At 43.5% G+C, this 17,204-nt stretch overlaps 1 protein-coding gene across 3 annotated transcripts in view; it reads right to left on the reverse strand.

Annotated features, from left to right (window-relative positions):
* Positions 1-17,204, reverse strand: part of PPP1R13B (protein phosphatase 1 regulatory subunit 13B) — a 52,894-nt gene that overhangs the window by 18,272 nt on the left and 17,418 nt on the right. For all 3 annotated transcript variants that reach the window (XM_024758749.1, XM_024758741.1, XM_024758736.1), the window contains one exon: positions 636-737. In XM_024758749.1, coding sequence (XP_024614517.1) covers positions 636-737 — 102 coding nt within the window. The remainder of the gene's footprint in view (positions 1-635; positions 738-17,204) is intronic.

The following is a 17,204-nucleotide window of genomic DNA, read 5'->3' on the forward strand; positions in this document are numbered from 1 at the left end:
ATGAGCCACCCGTTTTCCTCACTTGGCCCTGCAATAAACCTTTCTCTTTTCCAAACTCCAACATTTCTGTTGTGGTCTGTTTGGCCTCACTGCGGGTCGGCAACAGTTTCAAATGCTACGACAGAGTTTCAACAACAAATCTAGTACTCAGTGTAAATAATGAGTGCTGATGATGCCATGCACCAAAATAAACCAAACAAATTCCTTGTAGGGTGGGATAAAGGGAAGCCACTGTCTTGGGGGCCCAGGGCCAGTGTCTTATCACAGGTCATTGGCTTCCTCTAGAACACTAATGCCAACTACATCAGCCGAGAACACATCCAGAGGGAAAAAGAGGGGACAATGGAAAGCATCCTTTCTTTCCCAATTTTATCTACAATTGGGTAAGGCCAACTGTTTCCTGTCCTGGGGGGTTGTGTGTGCAAGTCAAGGGTCAGATGCTCTTGTTCTGATACTTTCCCAACTTCAAGAAGCTACAGTATGCACTTATGATTACAGAAGAGATAATTAAGAAAGATATTGTGTTTAACACTGTGGCGGCATGGTCCTACTTGCAGGGGTTAGCCAGGTAGTCTAAAGTAATGCCGAAGGACACACTTGTTGAACATTTCCCCACCGCTATTTTAATAACTTACCTTGGCAACCAACATTTGCTGCTGGTTTTCAATTTGCTGTTGTTGCCTAGCTGCCATATCTTGGAGTTCTGAGAGGGTAAGTTCGACACGTGGATTTCCAATCTGCAGGGAACAAAACAAACTCAGACTGGAATGTATGTTTATCTGCATAATCATTTTCTCTAGTGTCAAAATGCACACACATCAAGATTTTTAAATAGGTTCCCTAGAAGCTAAGAGAAGATAAATAAGAGAAGATAAATAAGTTTACTTTCTCATAAGAACTTTTCCTCCTAATTGCTGACTGCTTCTATTAAATTTATTTGAGTAAACTGGGATGTCAAATGTTTAAGGATAAACAACGTAAAAATAAATGTGTAGGGCTTCCCTGGTGGCGCAGTGGTTGAGAGTCCACCTGCTGATGCAGGGGACATGGGTTTGTGCCCTGGTCCGGGAAGATCCCACATGCCGCGGAGCGGCTGGGCCCGTGAGCCATGGCCGCTGAGCCTGCGCGTCCGGAGCCTGTGCTCCGCAACAGGAGAGGCCACAACAGTGAGAGGCCCGCGTACCGCAAAAAAAAAAAAAAAATGTGTAGGTGACACCTTAAGGACAAATGTCATTTCACTGCCACCTGGTCTCAAGAAGCTGAAATACATAGAAGATTCTAATATACAAATATCTCATTAAAAACAGCATAGGTATGGCCTACACCAAAGATTGACCCATTATTGACAGAGAATTATCTAATCTATGTGAAATAAATACAAAAAGGTAACACGTCTGGAGGAGTGGCAACCAATGGAATTGGAAAGCATGTCCCCATTCTCTGTTAATGATAAATAATTGCATCAAGCATTTTTATTATGTTCATCATGAACCTTGCACTGAAGTAATTACTTTCCATTTATGAACTCATTTAAGCCTCAAAATGACACTCTCAGGTAGGTATCATTATATCCCTGGTCTACAGATGAGAACATGAAGCAGAGAGTTCAAACTGTGCCACAGGTCAGGCAGTTTGCACGGACAGAGCAGGATGCGGAGGCTTACTGCTGACCATCTCATACAGCACAGTCTTTACTAAGCATGCGCTACTACGCTAGACGTGACACACGCGCTGTATCACACAGTCTTCATAGCGAACCTCTGTGTCGGGGAGATGAGCCCCACAATGGGCAGGAATCCCAGGAGAAAGGTGAAGGGACGTGGCTAAGGGCACAGAGCTGACAAAGGGACAGAGCTGCAATTCTAGCCACGTCTGTCTTCCTCCCACCTCCTCCAGCCCGGCTGTGCTAACCACACAGGTGCACAGCCCCTCCTCAGAGCTCCACTTTCTACCTCTAGGCTCAAGTTCAGTCTCAGAGTCCCTCCTACCTCCCTTGCGCCCTCTTGTAATTCTTCACAGGGGTACCCACCCCTGTTCCTCTGGCTCCAGTCCTCCCCAAATCGTGTGGTGTTCAAGCCCATTCTGGACTCTTGGAAAATGGAATCAGGATCTGTTCACCGGTCTTAACTGGACCACGTTTATCTAACATCCCGAGAAGGTAATATGGAGCAAGCCCCTTTTCAAAACTAGATATTGTAAACTGCCAAGTTACAGAAACTTCATTTGAAAAGAGATTGGTTCGTTCTCCAGAAATGCCCGGCAGGACTGTCACAATGCCCCAAATTTCTGCTTTAATACTAATAAAGGATTCTAATTTCTACCTATTGAGATTTTCCAATCACCACAACAAAAGGTATTTTTAAAACTCTCAGAACTTTACTCCTTAAACATATTTTTCACCAGAGAAAAATGAAGTTCATGCAACGAATCTTTCAATTCACATTAATTTCATAATTTTACAACTTGAAGAAAAAACAAAAACCTGTCTCTTTGGTCTCCCCTCCACACCAATGGCTTAGAATAACAATGAAAAGAGGACAGAGGAGAAATTTAACTGTTTGATATTCTGATATTCATACTCGTGAACAAGAGAGAGCTCTTTTTATGTGTTGTGTCATATGTGTATTTCTAACTATAAGACTAAGATATACTCTGTTGTCATAATTCAGGTATTATATCTTATGTATATACTCATATATATTGTAATTTAATAAAAGTTTATTGACATAGATATCACAAACAGAAAACTGTATAAATCATAGTATTCAGCTCAGCGAATTATTTCAAAGTGAACACACCTGTGTAATTTAACTGTATTTTAAACGGGTTATAAAAACACAAGCCACCATAAATTTGTAAGTCAACAGATATGCAACATTTTACACTTTAGTACATATTCCCTAATTTGTTCAATGTGAAAATTTAGAAGAAAGCACCTTTTCAGAGTTTTTTAAGAAAACAGAAACCTTTGATGTAAATTCTATCCTTTTATGACAGGCCTATCAGTATGCATTCTCTCCTTGTAAACTAAAACCCATAGGAACAATTTAAAGCTCTCCATATGAACTCAATTTATTCAGACAAACCGATGACCTAATTCCTTACTTATTTCTTCTCATTGCATCTAATAAGAAGAAATCAAATCCTGTTCACACGGGCACATCGAGGTCCCTCATTATGGTAGTTATCTGATGAGTTCAACTCCAGGTCACAGGGAGGACAAGTCACTTCCACGACTAGTAAAACTAGTGGAGAAGTTCTCTCGGTCACAGCCCAACAGGCTTCTAAAATACAGGCCCAGAGAAAGGAAACAGCTCTCCAGCCTTCCACCTGCTGCACCATCCTCCCAGTTGGACTGCTGCCTGGGGCCCCAGGGCTCAGGGTCCCCTCTCCCGCCAACATTCTACCTGGATTCTGAATTCCAGCGCTGGTATTTATGTTCCCAATGAACGCGGGTTCACTCTCCAGCCTGACACTGATGTCACCCATCTCCCACAACAAACAGAGCCCACCCAAGCCCAGGTATAACGGACTCCCCACCCACCCCTACCCCCAACAAGCTCAGAGAAAATCAGAAGCCTCTTGCCCCCAGCCTTCACTTATCTGGGCATATCATCCGCTTCTTTCTCCAAGCGTCTACAAATCTACTTGAGGGAACAATGAATTAAGAGACATTATTCCTCTAACTTACAATACTTGTATTGCAATATATACAAAACTCTCACCTGACAGAAAACTTGTGCTGGCATGCCCTGGCTAATGAGAGACTCTCCACAGGTCCCAGTGCATCCAACGCCCACAGCGCCCAGCCCAGTGCATGGCCACAGGTTCCGATCAATGATTAACATTTCTTGAATGAATTTATAAGTTAATATTTCCTCATCCTTCCACCACACCCTGATCACACACCTACAGAGACAGCATCTTCTCCAACTTAAAAGTCCAGACTTCTTTTCATCCTGTCTTCCTTCGGGGAGTCGACATGCTCCTCACCATTTTATCTCCCTCCCCAGATCTTTCCCCACACCTCGTGAACCCACATTTCCTCAGGCCCCTATCACCTCCCTTCTGACGATGTCCCCTAACTCCTGTCTGCCTGGAAAGGCTATAAGCAGCAGTAGTAAAGGAGCTTCGTAGAAGAAGAAACTAAGCCATGTGCTCAAGACCCCAGCAGGGGTCAGAGACAGAGGGGGGACCAGCACCAGGTATTCTCTATTTACACGACAGGGTGACTGTGAAGGGGTCAGAAGAACTGGGGCTTTTTTTTTTTTTTTAAGTATTATACACATTTGATACCATGGTAATTCGTTTACCCTCGATATGCCAGATATAATCCCAGATACTGTAAGCAATAGGAAAGTAAAACGCAGTTTCTCCCTGTTTTCAATGAACCTCGATTCTGCTGAATGGGATAAGAATCTCACACGGGAAGCAATGAAGTTACCCATCAGATTCAACTATGAGGAGCAGAGCCTGAGCTCAGCTCTCCATACTGAAGAGTCTCATGTGAAATACAAAGAGCATTTTTCCAGCGCAGCAGCAAGGACTTGACGCATCACCATGCACTCCTGTAAAAGTGTGCTGCTCAGCCTGGCACCCGTCCTGGAAAGCCTGTGAGCAGCTCAGAAAAGCAGAACATTTCACAGCACCACACTCAGCTACCCTGGGTCCACTCATCATGAGAACTGTGGGTCTGAAAATAAAAAGTGCCTCTTAAAACCTCCTACCCCAAAACAATGAATCCAGATGAGAAGCTAAACCCTCTTTACATTATTGTTCCTGACTTTACAGAAATTCCTCATAAAAATATTATTTCACGGGCTTGGAAACAGATCCTCCAGCCCAGTCAAGCCCTGGATGACTGTGATCCTGGCCAACATCTTGATTACAACGTCATGAGAGACCCTGAACCACGCAGCCAAGCCCTGATTTCCTGACCCCTAGCAACTATGTAAGATAATAAAATTTACTGTTTAAATATATATATACACACATATATATAATTTCACAACACTTATAATAAAAGAGCACATGATTTTCTAATTTTTACATTCCTAAATTTAAGATTAGCCACTTAAAAAAACTGATATGCATATATTCTAATCCATTTCAGATACAAAGTTTCAAAAACATCCATAGTGGTAATAAGTTAACAAAATGAAGTGACAACAGGCTATTTTAAGAAATACCCAGTGAAGTTTTTCACGTTTACTTTAATTGAGGCATAATTTACAGACCATAAATACGCCATTTAAAGTCTACTGCTGAATGAGTTCTGACCACTGCACATCACAGTGTAACCACCAGTCCAGTCAAGACAGAACATTTCCATCATCCCAGAAAGCTCCCCGCTGTGCTTCCCAGTCACCTCCACTCCCCCCGCCCCAAACCAGCCATCTGCAGGGGTGGTGCTGGTTGTGCCACGATCATCACTGAGTCCCGTGTCCTGGAGAAGTTCTCACAGACAGGGTCACTTCCTTGTGTTGGGCTTCTTTCATTCACCACAACGTTTTAGAGATTCATCCACGTTATCACCTGTACCCGGAACTCGTTCCTTTCTGCTATGAGTAGTATTCAGTTACGTGGATATAACAGTTTTTGTTACCCTGTCCATCTGCTGGTGAGCATTTGGGTTATTTCTACTTTTTAGCTATGAGGAATAAAGCCATCTTGAACATTCATGTACCAGTATTTATGTGGACAGACGTCCTGGCTTCTCTTGGGTAACTGAAGGGGAACGGGTTGATGGGTGGTCTGTGTGGTTAAGGGCTGGTTTAACTGGCACAAACTGCCGAACTGCTCTCCACAGTGAAGCGATGTTTTACACTCCCACCAGCAATATATGAGAGTTCTAGCTTCTCCACATCCTTGTCAACATTTGGTGTTGTCAGGGTTTAAATTTTAATGATCCCCCTTTGAAATAAAATGCTAACCTCCTGTTGAAGAAAAAATTCCATATAAATGGTATTTTGATAATGAAAAGAAGCATAAAAATGTCCTTAATGAAGCTATCAACCCCAAACGCACGATGATCAGATTTTCAATAAATAAGCTAGCTGGGGACTTTCCTCGTGGCACAGTGGTTAAGAATCCACCTGCCAATGCAGGGGACACGGGTTCGAGCCCTGGTCCACGAAGATCCCACATGCCATACAGCAACTAAGCCCATGCACCACAACTACTGAGCCTGCACTGTAGAGCCCGCGAGCCACAACTACTGCAGCCCATGTGCCTAGAGCCTGTGGTCCGCAACAAGAGAAGCCACTGCAGTGAGAAGCCCGCGCACCACAACAAAGTGTAGCCCCCGCTCGCCACAACTAGAGAAAGCCCGCACACAGCAATGCAGACCCAACGCAGCCAATAAATAAACAAATAATCTAGCTAGATTTGCTGAAATTTAGATATAAAGGGGGGCTTATTTCCCAGGCTAATGTCTCATTTGTACTAATTATGTATATGAGTCATGACTCAGAAAGCTATCAAAATAAAGTATGTTTGACAAACAGGCTATCAGAACTAGATTTTTTAGATATTAAACAACTACAACTCACTTGATAGTTGTGGTTAAAAGCTTTAGATCACAAGTCAGTTGATAACATGGCTTTAGTTAAATGTATTCTTGTCTCCTCGGGTAATGTGTTTGATATATATTTTGAAACTGGTGTTACAATAATTCAGTTATTAAAAATATATAATAAAGCTTCTAAAACAAACCATTGTGGACAATTATGCAATACCCTCATCTTCCATCCTAGGTCTCTAATGATGTCTTGTAGATTTTCAGTCTTCCCAAATATTAGTAAGAAGACTTAGCTTTATGTCCCATCTGAGGTGCTACTGAAAACGTTCTGCCAGCATGCACCGAATGTGCTTTTCCAATATGTGCCAAAACCATCGAAGACTGCACTTCTGTCTATGAAAACAAAAGGTTCATCACCTCGCACAGTATGTGTTCAGTTAATGACTCTTCACTCTCACAGTTCCTAAAAAAATGACACCCTTTTCCAGACAACTTTTTTTGGTATAATGACATCCAAAAACACATTAAGCGGGCTTCCCTGGTGGCGCAGTGGCTGAGAGTCCGCCTGCCGATGCAGGGGACACGGGCTCGTGTCCCAGTCCGGGAAGATCCCACATGCCGCGGAGAGGCCGGGCCCGTAAGCCATGGCCGCTGGGCCTGCGCGTCCGGAGCCTGTGCTCTGCAGCGGGAGAGGCCACAACAGTGAGAGGCCCGCATACCACAAAAATACCCAAAAAAAACCCCCAAAAAACACACTAAGTAAGTGCTCTATAAGAAGTGATATTGTGACATTAGTTTCAAGCAAATCAACAGTCACCAATTTACTCACCCCAACTGCTCTGCATCAGAGAATAGGACGTGGCCCAACCCTAGAGCGAGTGTCACGGCTGGTGAGTCCCCACGTGCGCTCTGAGCACACACGCCTGGTGAAGAGGCCGAGGGGCGTCTTCTTCAACCCTCTGCTCTACTGTGCACAGGGCCTCCCCCATCTGTTTTCAAGTGCTCTCTTATTTAGCTTTTGTTACCCTAAAGATGCTTTCCTGTCCTATAACTTTAAGTTCAGTTTGAGTGCATTATCCCCAAAAGTTGAAAAATTGGTGAAGAAAATTACATAAAAGGAAGAATTTACATTTCAAAGTCATTCCAAAGAAAAATTCTCTTGCATCCCTCTCCACCAACCACACCTACTGTGAAGCCTTCTCCTCCTTTCACAAATATGACACACTGTCATTGCATGACATTTCATGTCCCAGCTGTATTCATGTGTTATTACTTCTATCATCATGACTTCAGCGTTCAACTCATATACTTTATATCTGTGAAAACAGTTTGGGAATCAACAGTCCCCCTTTCTTTATCTCCCAGGCTGTGTGTCCGCTCTCTGCTGCTAACGGATCACACCTAACCTTGGTATGAGCTTAAAACAGTACACATTCATCATGGCTCACAGCTTCTGTGGGTGAAGGATTCCCGGGCAGCATGACTGGTCGGTGCTGGCTAGAAATTCCTCCTGAGATGGAGTCAAATGTCAGGCAGGGCTGTGGCCGTTTTAAGGCCCGCAGGATCTGGTTCCAAGATGGCTCACACGCATGGCTACCAACTGCTGCTGGCTGCTGGTGGGGGGCCTCAGTTCTCCTCCAAGTGGGCCCCTTCTCAGAGCTGCCTGCTCCAGTGTCCTCGTGACACAGTGGCTGGTTTCCCCCGGAGCAAGCAATCCGAGAGAGAGCTGGAGCAGCTATCTCCTTATGAACCAGCCTCAAAGTCACACAACCTCACCTTCCCCACATTCTGTCTGTTAGGAGCAAGTCACTAAGTCTTAGAGAGGAGGGGAATTAGGCTCCACCTCTGAAGGGAGGCATGTTAAAGAATTTGCAGACATATTTAAAAACCACCACATCCACTGACTGTGAAGTCTCGTGAAGACTACAGACTTCTATCGTTCTATCAAGTACTACTTAGAAGAGTTTGGCTGTTCCCAACAGCACTGTCACCATCCGAAGAAGAGAGCGTTTGTGAGTGTATGTTTAGGAGAGTAAGATAACAGGGCAATCAAGAGGGTTTAAATATAAATGCTGCTTTTCCCCTCAATGCCTAACGTACACTGCTTGGTAACCAATTAACAGTAAAGACTAGTGGATTCTGTCAGTAGTTAAACACCTATCTGCTAATGGGCCACCTTAGATGTCAGCTTTAATCCTGATATGCTGATTTTAACACTCAACCAAATAACTTCATCTCTGGTTATAAAACAGACAAGAATATAACTGTAATATTATTTGGGGAAAAAGTTAAGTTCCCCAAGCTTTCAAGTTTCTTCTTGTATTTAGTCTATATGGAGAACACAGCTAACCCACTGGTGAGCCTAGCCATCCACCCCTGGCCTCTCTCCAAAGGGGCTCTAGATCCAGAGTTCCCATGGCCAAACTCACATTTTTGTTTGTATGCCCTGCCAGCACTTCAACTTCCACATGTCTGAAACCAAACCCCTTCCTTTCCTTCCAACTCGGGCTTCCTCCCTAAACTCCAGACTTTCATCAATGGCTCTCGCACTGTCTCTACCCTGAGCCCACCTTGCCCACTGGAAGCTGCGGCTCAGCTCCTGATCTCTCTCACAGCTGTGCCTGCCGCCCCATTCCACAAGCAACCCTTCCCCACCTCCATATTTTTGCTCACATTCTTCCTTCTGTCCACAGTGCCTTTCTCCTACTTCCTAAACCCTTCCTTATCCTTGAAGATCTAGCGGCAATACCATCTGCTTCCTGAAGTTTTTCCTGATCATCTAAGGGATTTCTTACACAGCTGTTCTGACGCTCAGGATCTGACATCACTTCCAGACATAGGACAGAACTCAGTATTTTTTAATGGATTCGAAATTCTAGAGATTCAACAACATGTAAGGAGCACTTGCTCAGACATTTATATATACTTGAGTTTACAGTTATCTTAGCTGATGTGTACGAAAACTCTGTGAAGGAAAATAAGCTTAGTTTAGGATGAGGAAGCTGAGTCTCTGTGCAGCTGCTGGCCGGCTCTCCCAAGTTCCTGTGGTTGGGTCAGTATCCGTGTCAGGATCTTACCCTGGGTCTCCTGACAGCAAGCCAGACGCTCTTTCCATCGCACAGGTGGTATTGCCCTCATGTTTTTTTCTTACCAGGCTACAGCATAGGCACATCTGATTGCTCCTAACCAACAATCATTTATTGTATCAAAGGGTAGACACTCCATTAGACACCACTTATTATTATTAGTTTGAATCATATGAAAATGCTATTTCTGTAGATCAGAAAACGGTCAAAATCAATAATTTCATATGGTTCAATCTAACAGGAAAGGATTAATTCCACCCCCTGGGAAAAATGTAAAAGCTAAAGATAACTTGATTCTAGCATATAATAATTAAAAAAATACAGGGAAGAATGAACTCTAGGTAACTATTTTTGGAAGACTATGAGAAATGACAAAATAGACTAATGACACCTGCCTAGTGACACTGAAGGGCTTTCTGGAGGAAGGCAGGATGGTGAGCAGGCCTGCCTATCGCTGCTGCTATTATTCCAGAGGAAGTCATCTGTGGCTTTCTTGGGACAATTTCATGTAAGCAGATATAAATGAATTATAAGAGGGGAAGAACTAATTTTTAAAAAAATAAATTTATTTATTTAATTTTGGCTGTGTTTGGTCTTCGCTGCTGCGTGCGGGCTTCCTCTAGTTGCGGCGAGCGAGGGCTACTCTTCGTTGTGGTGTGCAGGCTTCTCATTACGGTGGCTTCTCTTGTTGCGGAGCACGGGCTCTAGGCGCTCAGGCTTCGGTAGTTGTGGCACGTGGGCTCAGTAATTGTGGCTCATGAGCTCTAGAGCACAGGCTCAGTAGTTGTGGCGCACGGGATTAGTTGTGCCGCGGCATGTGGAATCTTCCCGGACCAGGGCATGAACCTATGTCCCCTATATTGGCAGGCGGATTCTTAACCACCGCGCCACCAGGAAAGTCCCGGAAGAACTAATTTTAAAACCTCATGTCTGATCATTTTTCTTGCAAGATGATTTTCAAGGAATTTCTTTTCTTGGAGGGTAATATTGTCCTCCTACAAATGTTTCTTTTAAGATTTCTATAAAGAAAGATCATTCTGTTAGCTAATAACTCCTCTTGTTTACATTAGTATCTCAAGTGACATTTTCTTTAAGTTGTAGTTTACAGATAACAGGATGTCTTTTGGGTTTATATCTCCATAACCTTGACATTTTTATTTTCAAATATTTTCTTTGGAAGTAATTCTCTCTGAGATTCAAGTAGCTGTGACTCTGCTGTAAAGTAGAGCTGGCAAAGCCTCATGAGGCTCCCTGCCTCCGGTCCCATTCCACCCTCCACCCAGACACACAAGCACACACGCTGGCACCCAGGGATCCTTCTGAGATACAGCTGACCCTGTCTTCCTCTTACTTAACCTCCTACAAGATATGTCCAGGCTCGAGTCCACCTGCCGACACAGGGGACACAGGTTCGTGCCCCGGTCCGGGAGGATCCCGCGTGCCGCGGAGCGGCTGGGCCCGTAAGCCATGGCCACTGAGCCTGTGCGTCTGGAGCCTGTGCTCCGCAACGGGAGAGGCCACAACAGTGAGAGGTCTGCGTACCGCAAATAAATAAATAAATTGGATACAGGGAACTACATTCAACATCTTTTTTTTGGCCGTGCCGTGCAGCTTGTGGGATCTTGGTTCCCTGACCAGGGATCGAACCTGGGCCCTCGGCAGTGAAAGAACCGAGCCTTAACCAATGGACCGCCAGGGAAGTCCCAATATCTTATAATAACCTGTGATGGAAAAGAATATGAAAAAGAATATATATGTGTGTGTATAACTGAATTACTTTGCTGAACACCTGAAACTAACACAGCATTGTAAATCAACTTACTGTAATAATAAATAAACAAATAAATTGGATAGAATTGCTTTAAAAAGAATAAAAGAGGACTTCCAAGCCTGGGTGGTAGTTACCTGAGTGTCTGCTAAGTAATTCTTTAAACCATACATGTTTTACACATTCTTCTGTAAATTCATTTCTCAATTTAAAAAGTAAGAAATAAAGAAGAATTAGACCTAACAGCCAGTATCCCATCTTGTGATTTAATCATCACAAGATATTGGTTTAAAATTATAACTAGTTTTTTAAAGTATAACTGGATTCTCAAGAACAATGCCACTTCAAAGATGACAAACATCCCTAAAACAAAACTGACAAAATAATTAGGATAAAATCTGTTTATACTCACAAGATATTCTAGAACATTAAATCATTCCTCTTTTTTCCTACCTCTCTCCAAGGTTATACACTTTCAGGTTTGGAGAGTATTTTTACTTGCTTATTTAGCAAACAAAAAAGTAGGTGATAATGATATCAAGGTACATTATAAGCATGTAGGTTTATTTTTATCACATAAAATATTCTGTAAAATTGAACCTCTCTAACATCTCATTGTGCTCTGGGACTCGTGTATTTCATATTCCAAAAATTACTAAGTCTTACAAATTAATAAGAGTCAATCAGATATCTAAAGCATATACTGGCTCCCACCCCCTGCAATACTACTACAATATGCTATTTTATCCTATATGTGAATCACTCATATGATTAAAATTCACTGATACCAATTCAGTGTGGTTTAACCACATTTATACCCAAGGCAAGTGGCTAGGTGCAGTTGGGGCTAGAAAGATCAACAGGAGAACAGGGCTATCAAAGAGCATGAACACCAATAAGAGAAACCAACTACACCCCGCATGAGTGCTACAAGCTGAGGATTATGGTAACTACTCCACCTCTCAGAATGTGGTCCACAAAACACGCTGAGCTACCCTCCTGACAGCAACAATTAAAAGGCAAGATAAAACATAAAAACCGGGCTTCCCTGGTGGCGCAGTGGTTGACAGTCTGCCTGCCGATGCAGGGGACACGGGTTCATGCCCCGGTCTGGGAAGATCCCACATGCCACAGAGCGGCTGCGCCCGTGAGCCATGGCCGCTGAGCCTGCGCGTCCGGAGCCTGTGCTCCGCAACGGGAGAGGCCACAACAGTGAGAGGCCCACATACCGCAAAAAAAATTAAAAAACATAAAAAACCTATTTTTAAAAGCATCACCGAGCTGACACAGCAGGAAGGAAGCTACAGGGGCCAAAATAAAGAGAGAGCAGAAGCTCTGGGCATTGAGGAAATATCAAAGCCACCTTATGCCCACCTGGAGACTTGCCCTCTGGAGCTGCTGAAGCCTGGCACTAAGAGAGAAGTATGGTTTTCTGGTAGTGACGACCTCCCCAAGAGAACACGCCTCTCGGAATGGATCTCCTTCATCCCTTTCCAGGAGAGAAGAGGAACACAAGAAGAAGTGCCTGGTGCAGAGCCCCAGTTCCTACTTCATGGACGTGAAATGCCCAGGATGCTATAAAATCACCACCGCCTCTAGCCATGCACAGACAGTAGCTTTGTGTGGCAGCTGCTCTACTGCCCTCTGCCAGCCTGCAAGAGGAAGAGCGAGGCTTACAGAAGGATGCTCCTCCAGACGGAAGCAGCAATGGAAGCGCCCTGAATCAAGAAGAGCAGGAAACCATCCCAATAAACACATTTCAGATTTAAAAAAAAAAGAGAGAGAAAGACGAGACCCACCCAGGGTGGAGAGTCCAATAGGAGATGCCCATATACATCCAGGACCCCGATTCAGTGTGACAGTGAATGAGAAACAGCCTCAAACCCACAGATGGGAGCAGGAGAAATCTGCCCTCTCTCTATCACAGTCTGAGTGGAGGGGGACGACCCCGCTAAGAATCTATGAAGACTTGACAGCTCTCATGAAAGCTTCAAGACCCACAAAGGGGACCACAGAGTGAGTCTATCTGCATGCCCAGTTACTGACCAAAGCAAATGCAAACCACTTGGGAAAATCCCACCTTCATCCAGACCTTAAAAATACTCACAGGTCAGGCTTCCCTGGTGGCGCAGCGATTGAGGGTCTGCCTGCCGATACAGGGGACACGGGTTCGTGCCCCGGTCTGGGAAGATCCCACATGCCGCGGAGCGGCTGGGCCCGTGAGCCATGGCCGCTGAGCCTGCATGTCCGGAGCCTGTGCTCCACAACGGGAGAGGCCACAACAGTGAGAGGCCCGCGTACCGCAAAAAAAAAAAACAAAACCCAAAAACCTCACAGGTCAAGTTCCAAGGAAAATGAGAAGCTCATTGTCAAAAATCAAAGCACACAAAGATCATAAAACCATGACTTAAAGCCAGTAGAAGCGACATATGCAGAAACTGAAATTATTAGTTGCAGAATATGAAATGACTATGTTTAGTGTGTTTAAAGAAGTAAGAGAAGCTTAAAATATGACCAAAGAGTAACCAAGAGGTGGAAAAGAACCAATTAAAACCTCTAAACTGAAAACTTTTTAATGACTGTTTAAGTCCACTTTACTGTAGCTGACGTATAATAAACTATACATATCCGAAGTGCACAATTTGTTCTGACAAACATGCACACCATGAAACTATCACCACAATGAAGAAAATGGACAAACCCATCACCCTTAAAACCTCCTTGTGCTCCTTTGTAATCCCTCCCTCCCACCTCCCTCCAACCCCTTCCAAGGTCCCAGGTCCACAGGCAACTGCTGATCTACTTTCTCTTACTAGAAATTAGTTTATGTTTTCTCGAATTTTATATAAATGGAACTATACAGTGTGTACTCTTTTGTCTGGCTTCTTTCTTACAGCGTAATGATTTGAGATCCATCCATGGTGTAGCATGCAGCAGTGGTTCATTCTTTTCTTTTTTAAAAAATTTATTTATTTATTTATTTCTGGCTGCGTCGTTGGGTCTTCGTGGCTGCTCGCGGGCTTTCTCTAGTTGTGGCAAGCGAGGGCTACTCTTTGTTGCGGTGCGCGGGCTTCTCACTGCGGTGGCTTCTCTTGTTGCGGAGCACGGGCTCTAGGCACACGGGCTTCAGTAGTTGTGGCACGTGGGCTCAGTAGTTGTGGCTCACAGGCTCTAGAGCACAGGTTCAGTAGTTGTGGTGCGTGGGCTCAGTAGTTGTGGCTTGCAGGCTCTAGAGCGCAGGCTCAGTAGTTGTGGCGCACGGGCTTAGTTGCTCCACGGCATGTGAGATCTTCCCAGACCAGGGCTTGAACCCGTGTCCGCTGCATTGGCAGGCGGATTCTTAACCACTGCGCCACCAGGGAAGCCCGGTTCATTCTTCTTTATTGCTCAGGAATATTTCATTGTATGGATATAACAGTTTTTTTGTCCATTCACCTGTTAAAAGACATTAGGGTTTTTCTAGATTTTTGGCTACCACAAATCAAACTGCTATAACATTCATGTACAAGTTTATATGGACATCTGCTTTCCTTTCTCGTGTAAATACTTAGAAGTAGAACTGCTGTATCGTATAACAGATTTATGTTCAGGTTTTAAAGAAATTGTCCAACTGTGTTCCAGACCACACCACTTACATTCTCAGCAGCCGTGTGTGTCTCGCAGGCTCTCCACACCTCTGCCAGCACTGGCTATCACCAGTCTTTTTAGTTTTAAACATTCTGATGGATGCGTGGTAGTATCTCACTGTGGTTTTAATTTGTATTTTCCTAAAAACTAATGATGTGGAACATGTTTACACGTGCTTACTTGACATTCACATACCTTCTTTAGTGAAGCATCTATTCAAATACTCTGCCTGCTTCTTCTAAAACTGTTTTATTTTCTTAATGAGATTTGAGATTTCTTTTTATATTCTGAATATAGTTCCTTATCAGGTATAGTATTTGCAAGTATTTTCTCCCACACTGTGCCTTGTCTTTTCATAACAAGTAACACTAAAAGCATATTATATGTACTAACATCCAAATAAACACAGTGAAAGACAGAATTCATTAACTGAAAAATGTATCTTAAGAAATTATCCAGAACACAGTACAAAGAGACAAAGAAAGTGAAAATATAAAAGAGTAATTAAGGATAAAATGAAAGATATAACATGTCTAATCAAAGTTCCAGAGAAGAAAAAAGAAAGAATGTGGAAGAAGATATACCTGTAGAGATAACAGTAGAGAACTTTCCAGCTATGTTGATAGATGCCAATCCTCAGAATCAGTAAGTTCAACAAATCCCAACAGGAGAAATTAACAGAAATGTACACTTAGTTCTTCCGCTCAAAACAGAGAATTATTTAATCCTAATTTCATTAAATCTCAAAACCACTATATGATAGTAAAGGGATTTTTGACATCAAATAATATAAAACCACAAAAACAGGAATGGAGACAACAAGAATGTTTGGAAGCTGGAGAGAGAATGGATGAGAAGTAACTGACCTAGTAGATTTGAGACAAACCTCAAGAGAGAAGAGGTGAAACTGGATGAAGAAACCAGTTATATCACAGAACCTTCAAAGGGCTCAGGAATTGGCAAAACTATGTATCTCTGGAAAGGGGGATGAAATGTAAGGCACCTAAAATAAAGCAAACTGAGTGAAAGATATTTAAGAAGCAGTAAAATCCCTAGATCTTCTCCCCAACTCTATGATCTAGGTGACTGCCTCTCTCTTACCCTGGCGGAAGTCTAGAAGTTTATTCTCTAGACAATTGAAACGTTATCTTGGCCTGGGAGATGACAGTCCCAGCTGAGTCCTGGGTACCATATGGAAAACAAGGAGACTAAGTGACCATATTAATAATAAATGCTTCCAGAAACAAACAAACACATATACAGTCAATTGATTTGACAAAGGTGCCAAGACAATTCAATGGGGAAAGGATAGTCTTTGCACCAAATGGTGCTGGGGTAATTGGATATTTACATGCAAAAGAATAAACTTGGCCCCCCTACTTCATACCATACACAAAAATTAACTCAAAATGGACAATGGACCACAGACCTAAATATAAGAGCTAAAACTATAAAGCTCTTAGAAGAAAATATGGGGGGTGGGGGTAGGATCAACTGGCCTTGGCAACTTAGTGGATGTAGAGGAATAGAGTAGAAACGGACTCAGATTTAGCCTGACTGGCTGAGAAAACAGCAAAGAAGTATAGATACTTTCAGGACACCTAAGTAAAATGCTTGCTTTCCTTCTGGGAGTCTGGAGTTTTGGTGCTTGCTAGACAGAGGCTGCCCACGTGAGCAGCTCCCAATAAAACCCCAGGCCTCGGGGCTCTGACGAGCTTCCCTGGCAGACATTTCACACGTGTCACGATTAGCAGCTGGAAGAATTAAGTGCATCCTGTGTGACTCCACTGGGAGCGGACTCTTGGGAGCCTGGTTTCCTCAGACGTCACCCCGTGCCCCTCTTCCCTCTGTTGCTCTTGCTCTGTGTCCTCTGACTGGAGGAGGTTGCAGCCATGAGCACAACCATAATGCTGAGCCCTGGGAGTCCCCCAAGCAAATCACCGACACCGGGGGTGGTCTTGGGATCCCTGATACAGGCATACACAATGAGAATAAATCAATTTGCCTTTATACCATAAAGTTAAACAAGATCTTCCAAGTTCTGTTGGAAAAGTAAGTTCCAAATACTTACGACAGTGTGTACATATAACCTGGAGGTTCCCAAACTGGCAGGGCAACAGAGTCATATGGGGAGTCTTCCAGGCCCACCTCACACTTACTGAATCAAAAGTTCTGCCAATGGGATCTGGGCCTTTCTTTTTTT

This window comes from Neophocaena asiaeorientalis, unplaced genomic scaffold, assembly GCF_003031525.2.
Source record: "Neophocaena asiaeorientalis asiaeorientalis breed wild unplaced genomic scaffold, Neophocaena_asiaeorientalis_V1.1 scaffold476, whole genome shotgun sequence".
NCBI classification, from domain to species: Eukaryota; Metazoa; Chordata; class Mammalia; order Artiodactyla; family Phocoenidae; genus Neophocaena; species Neophocaena asiaeorientalis.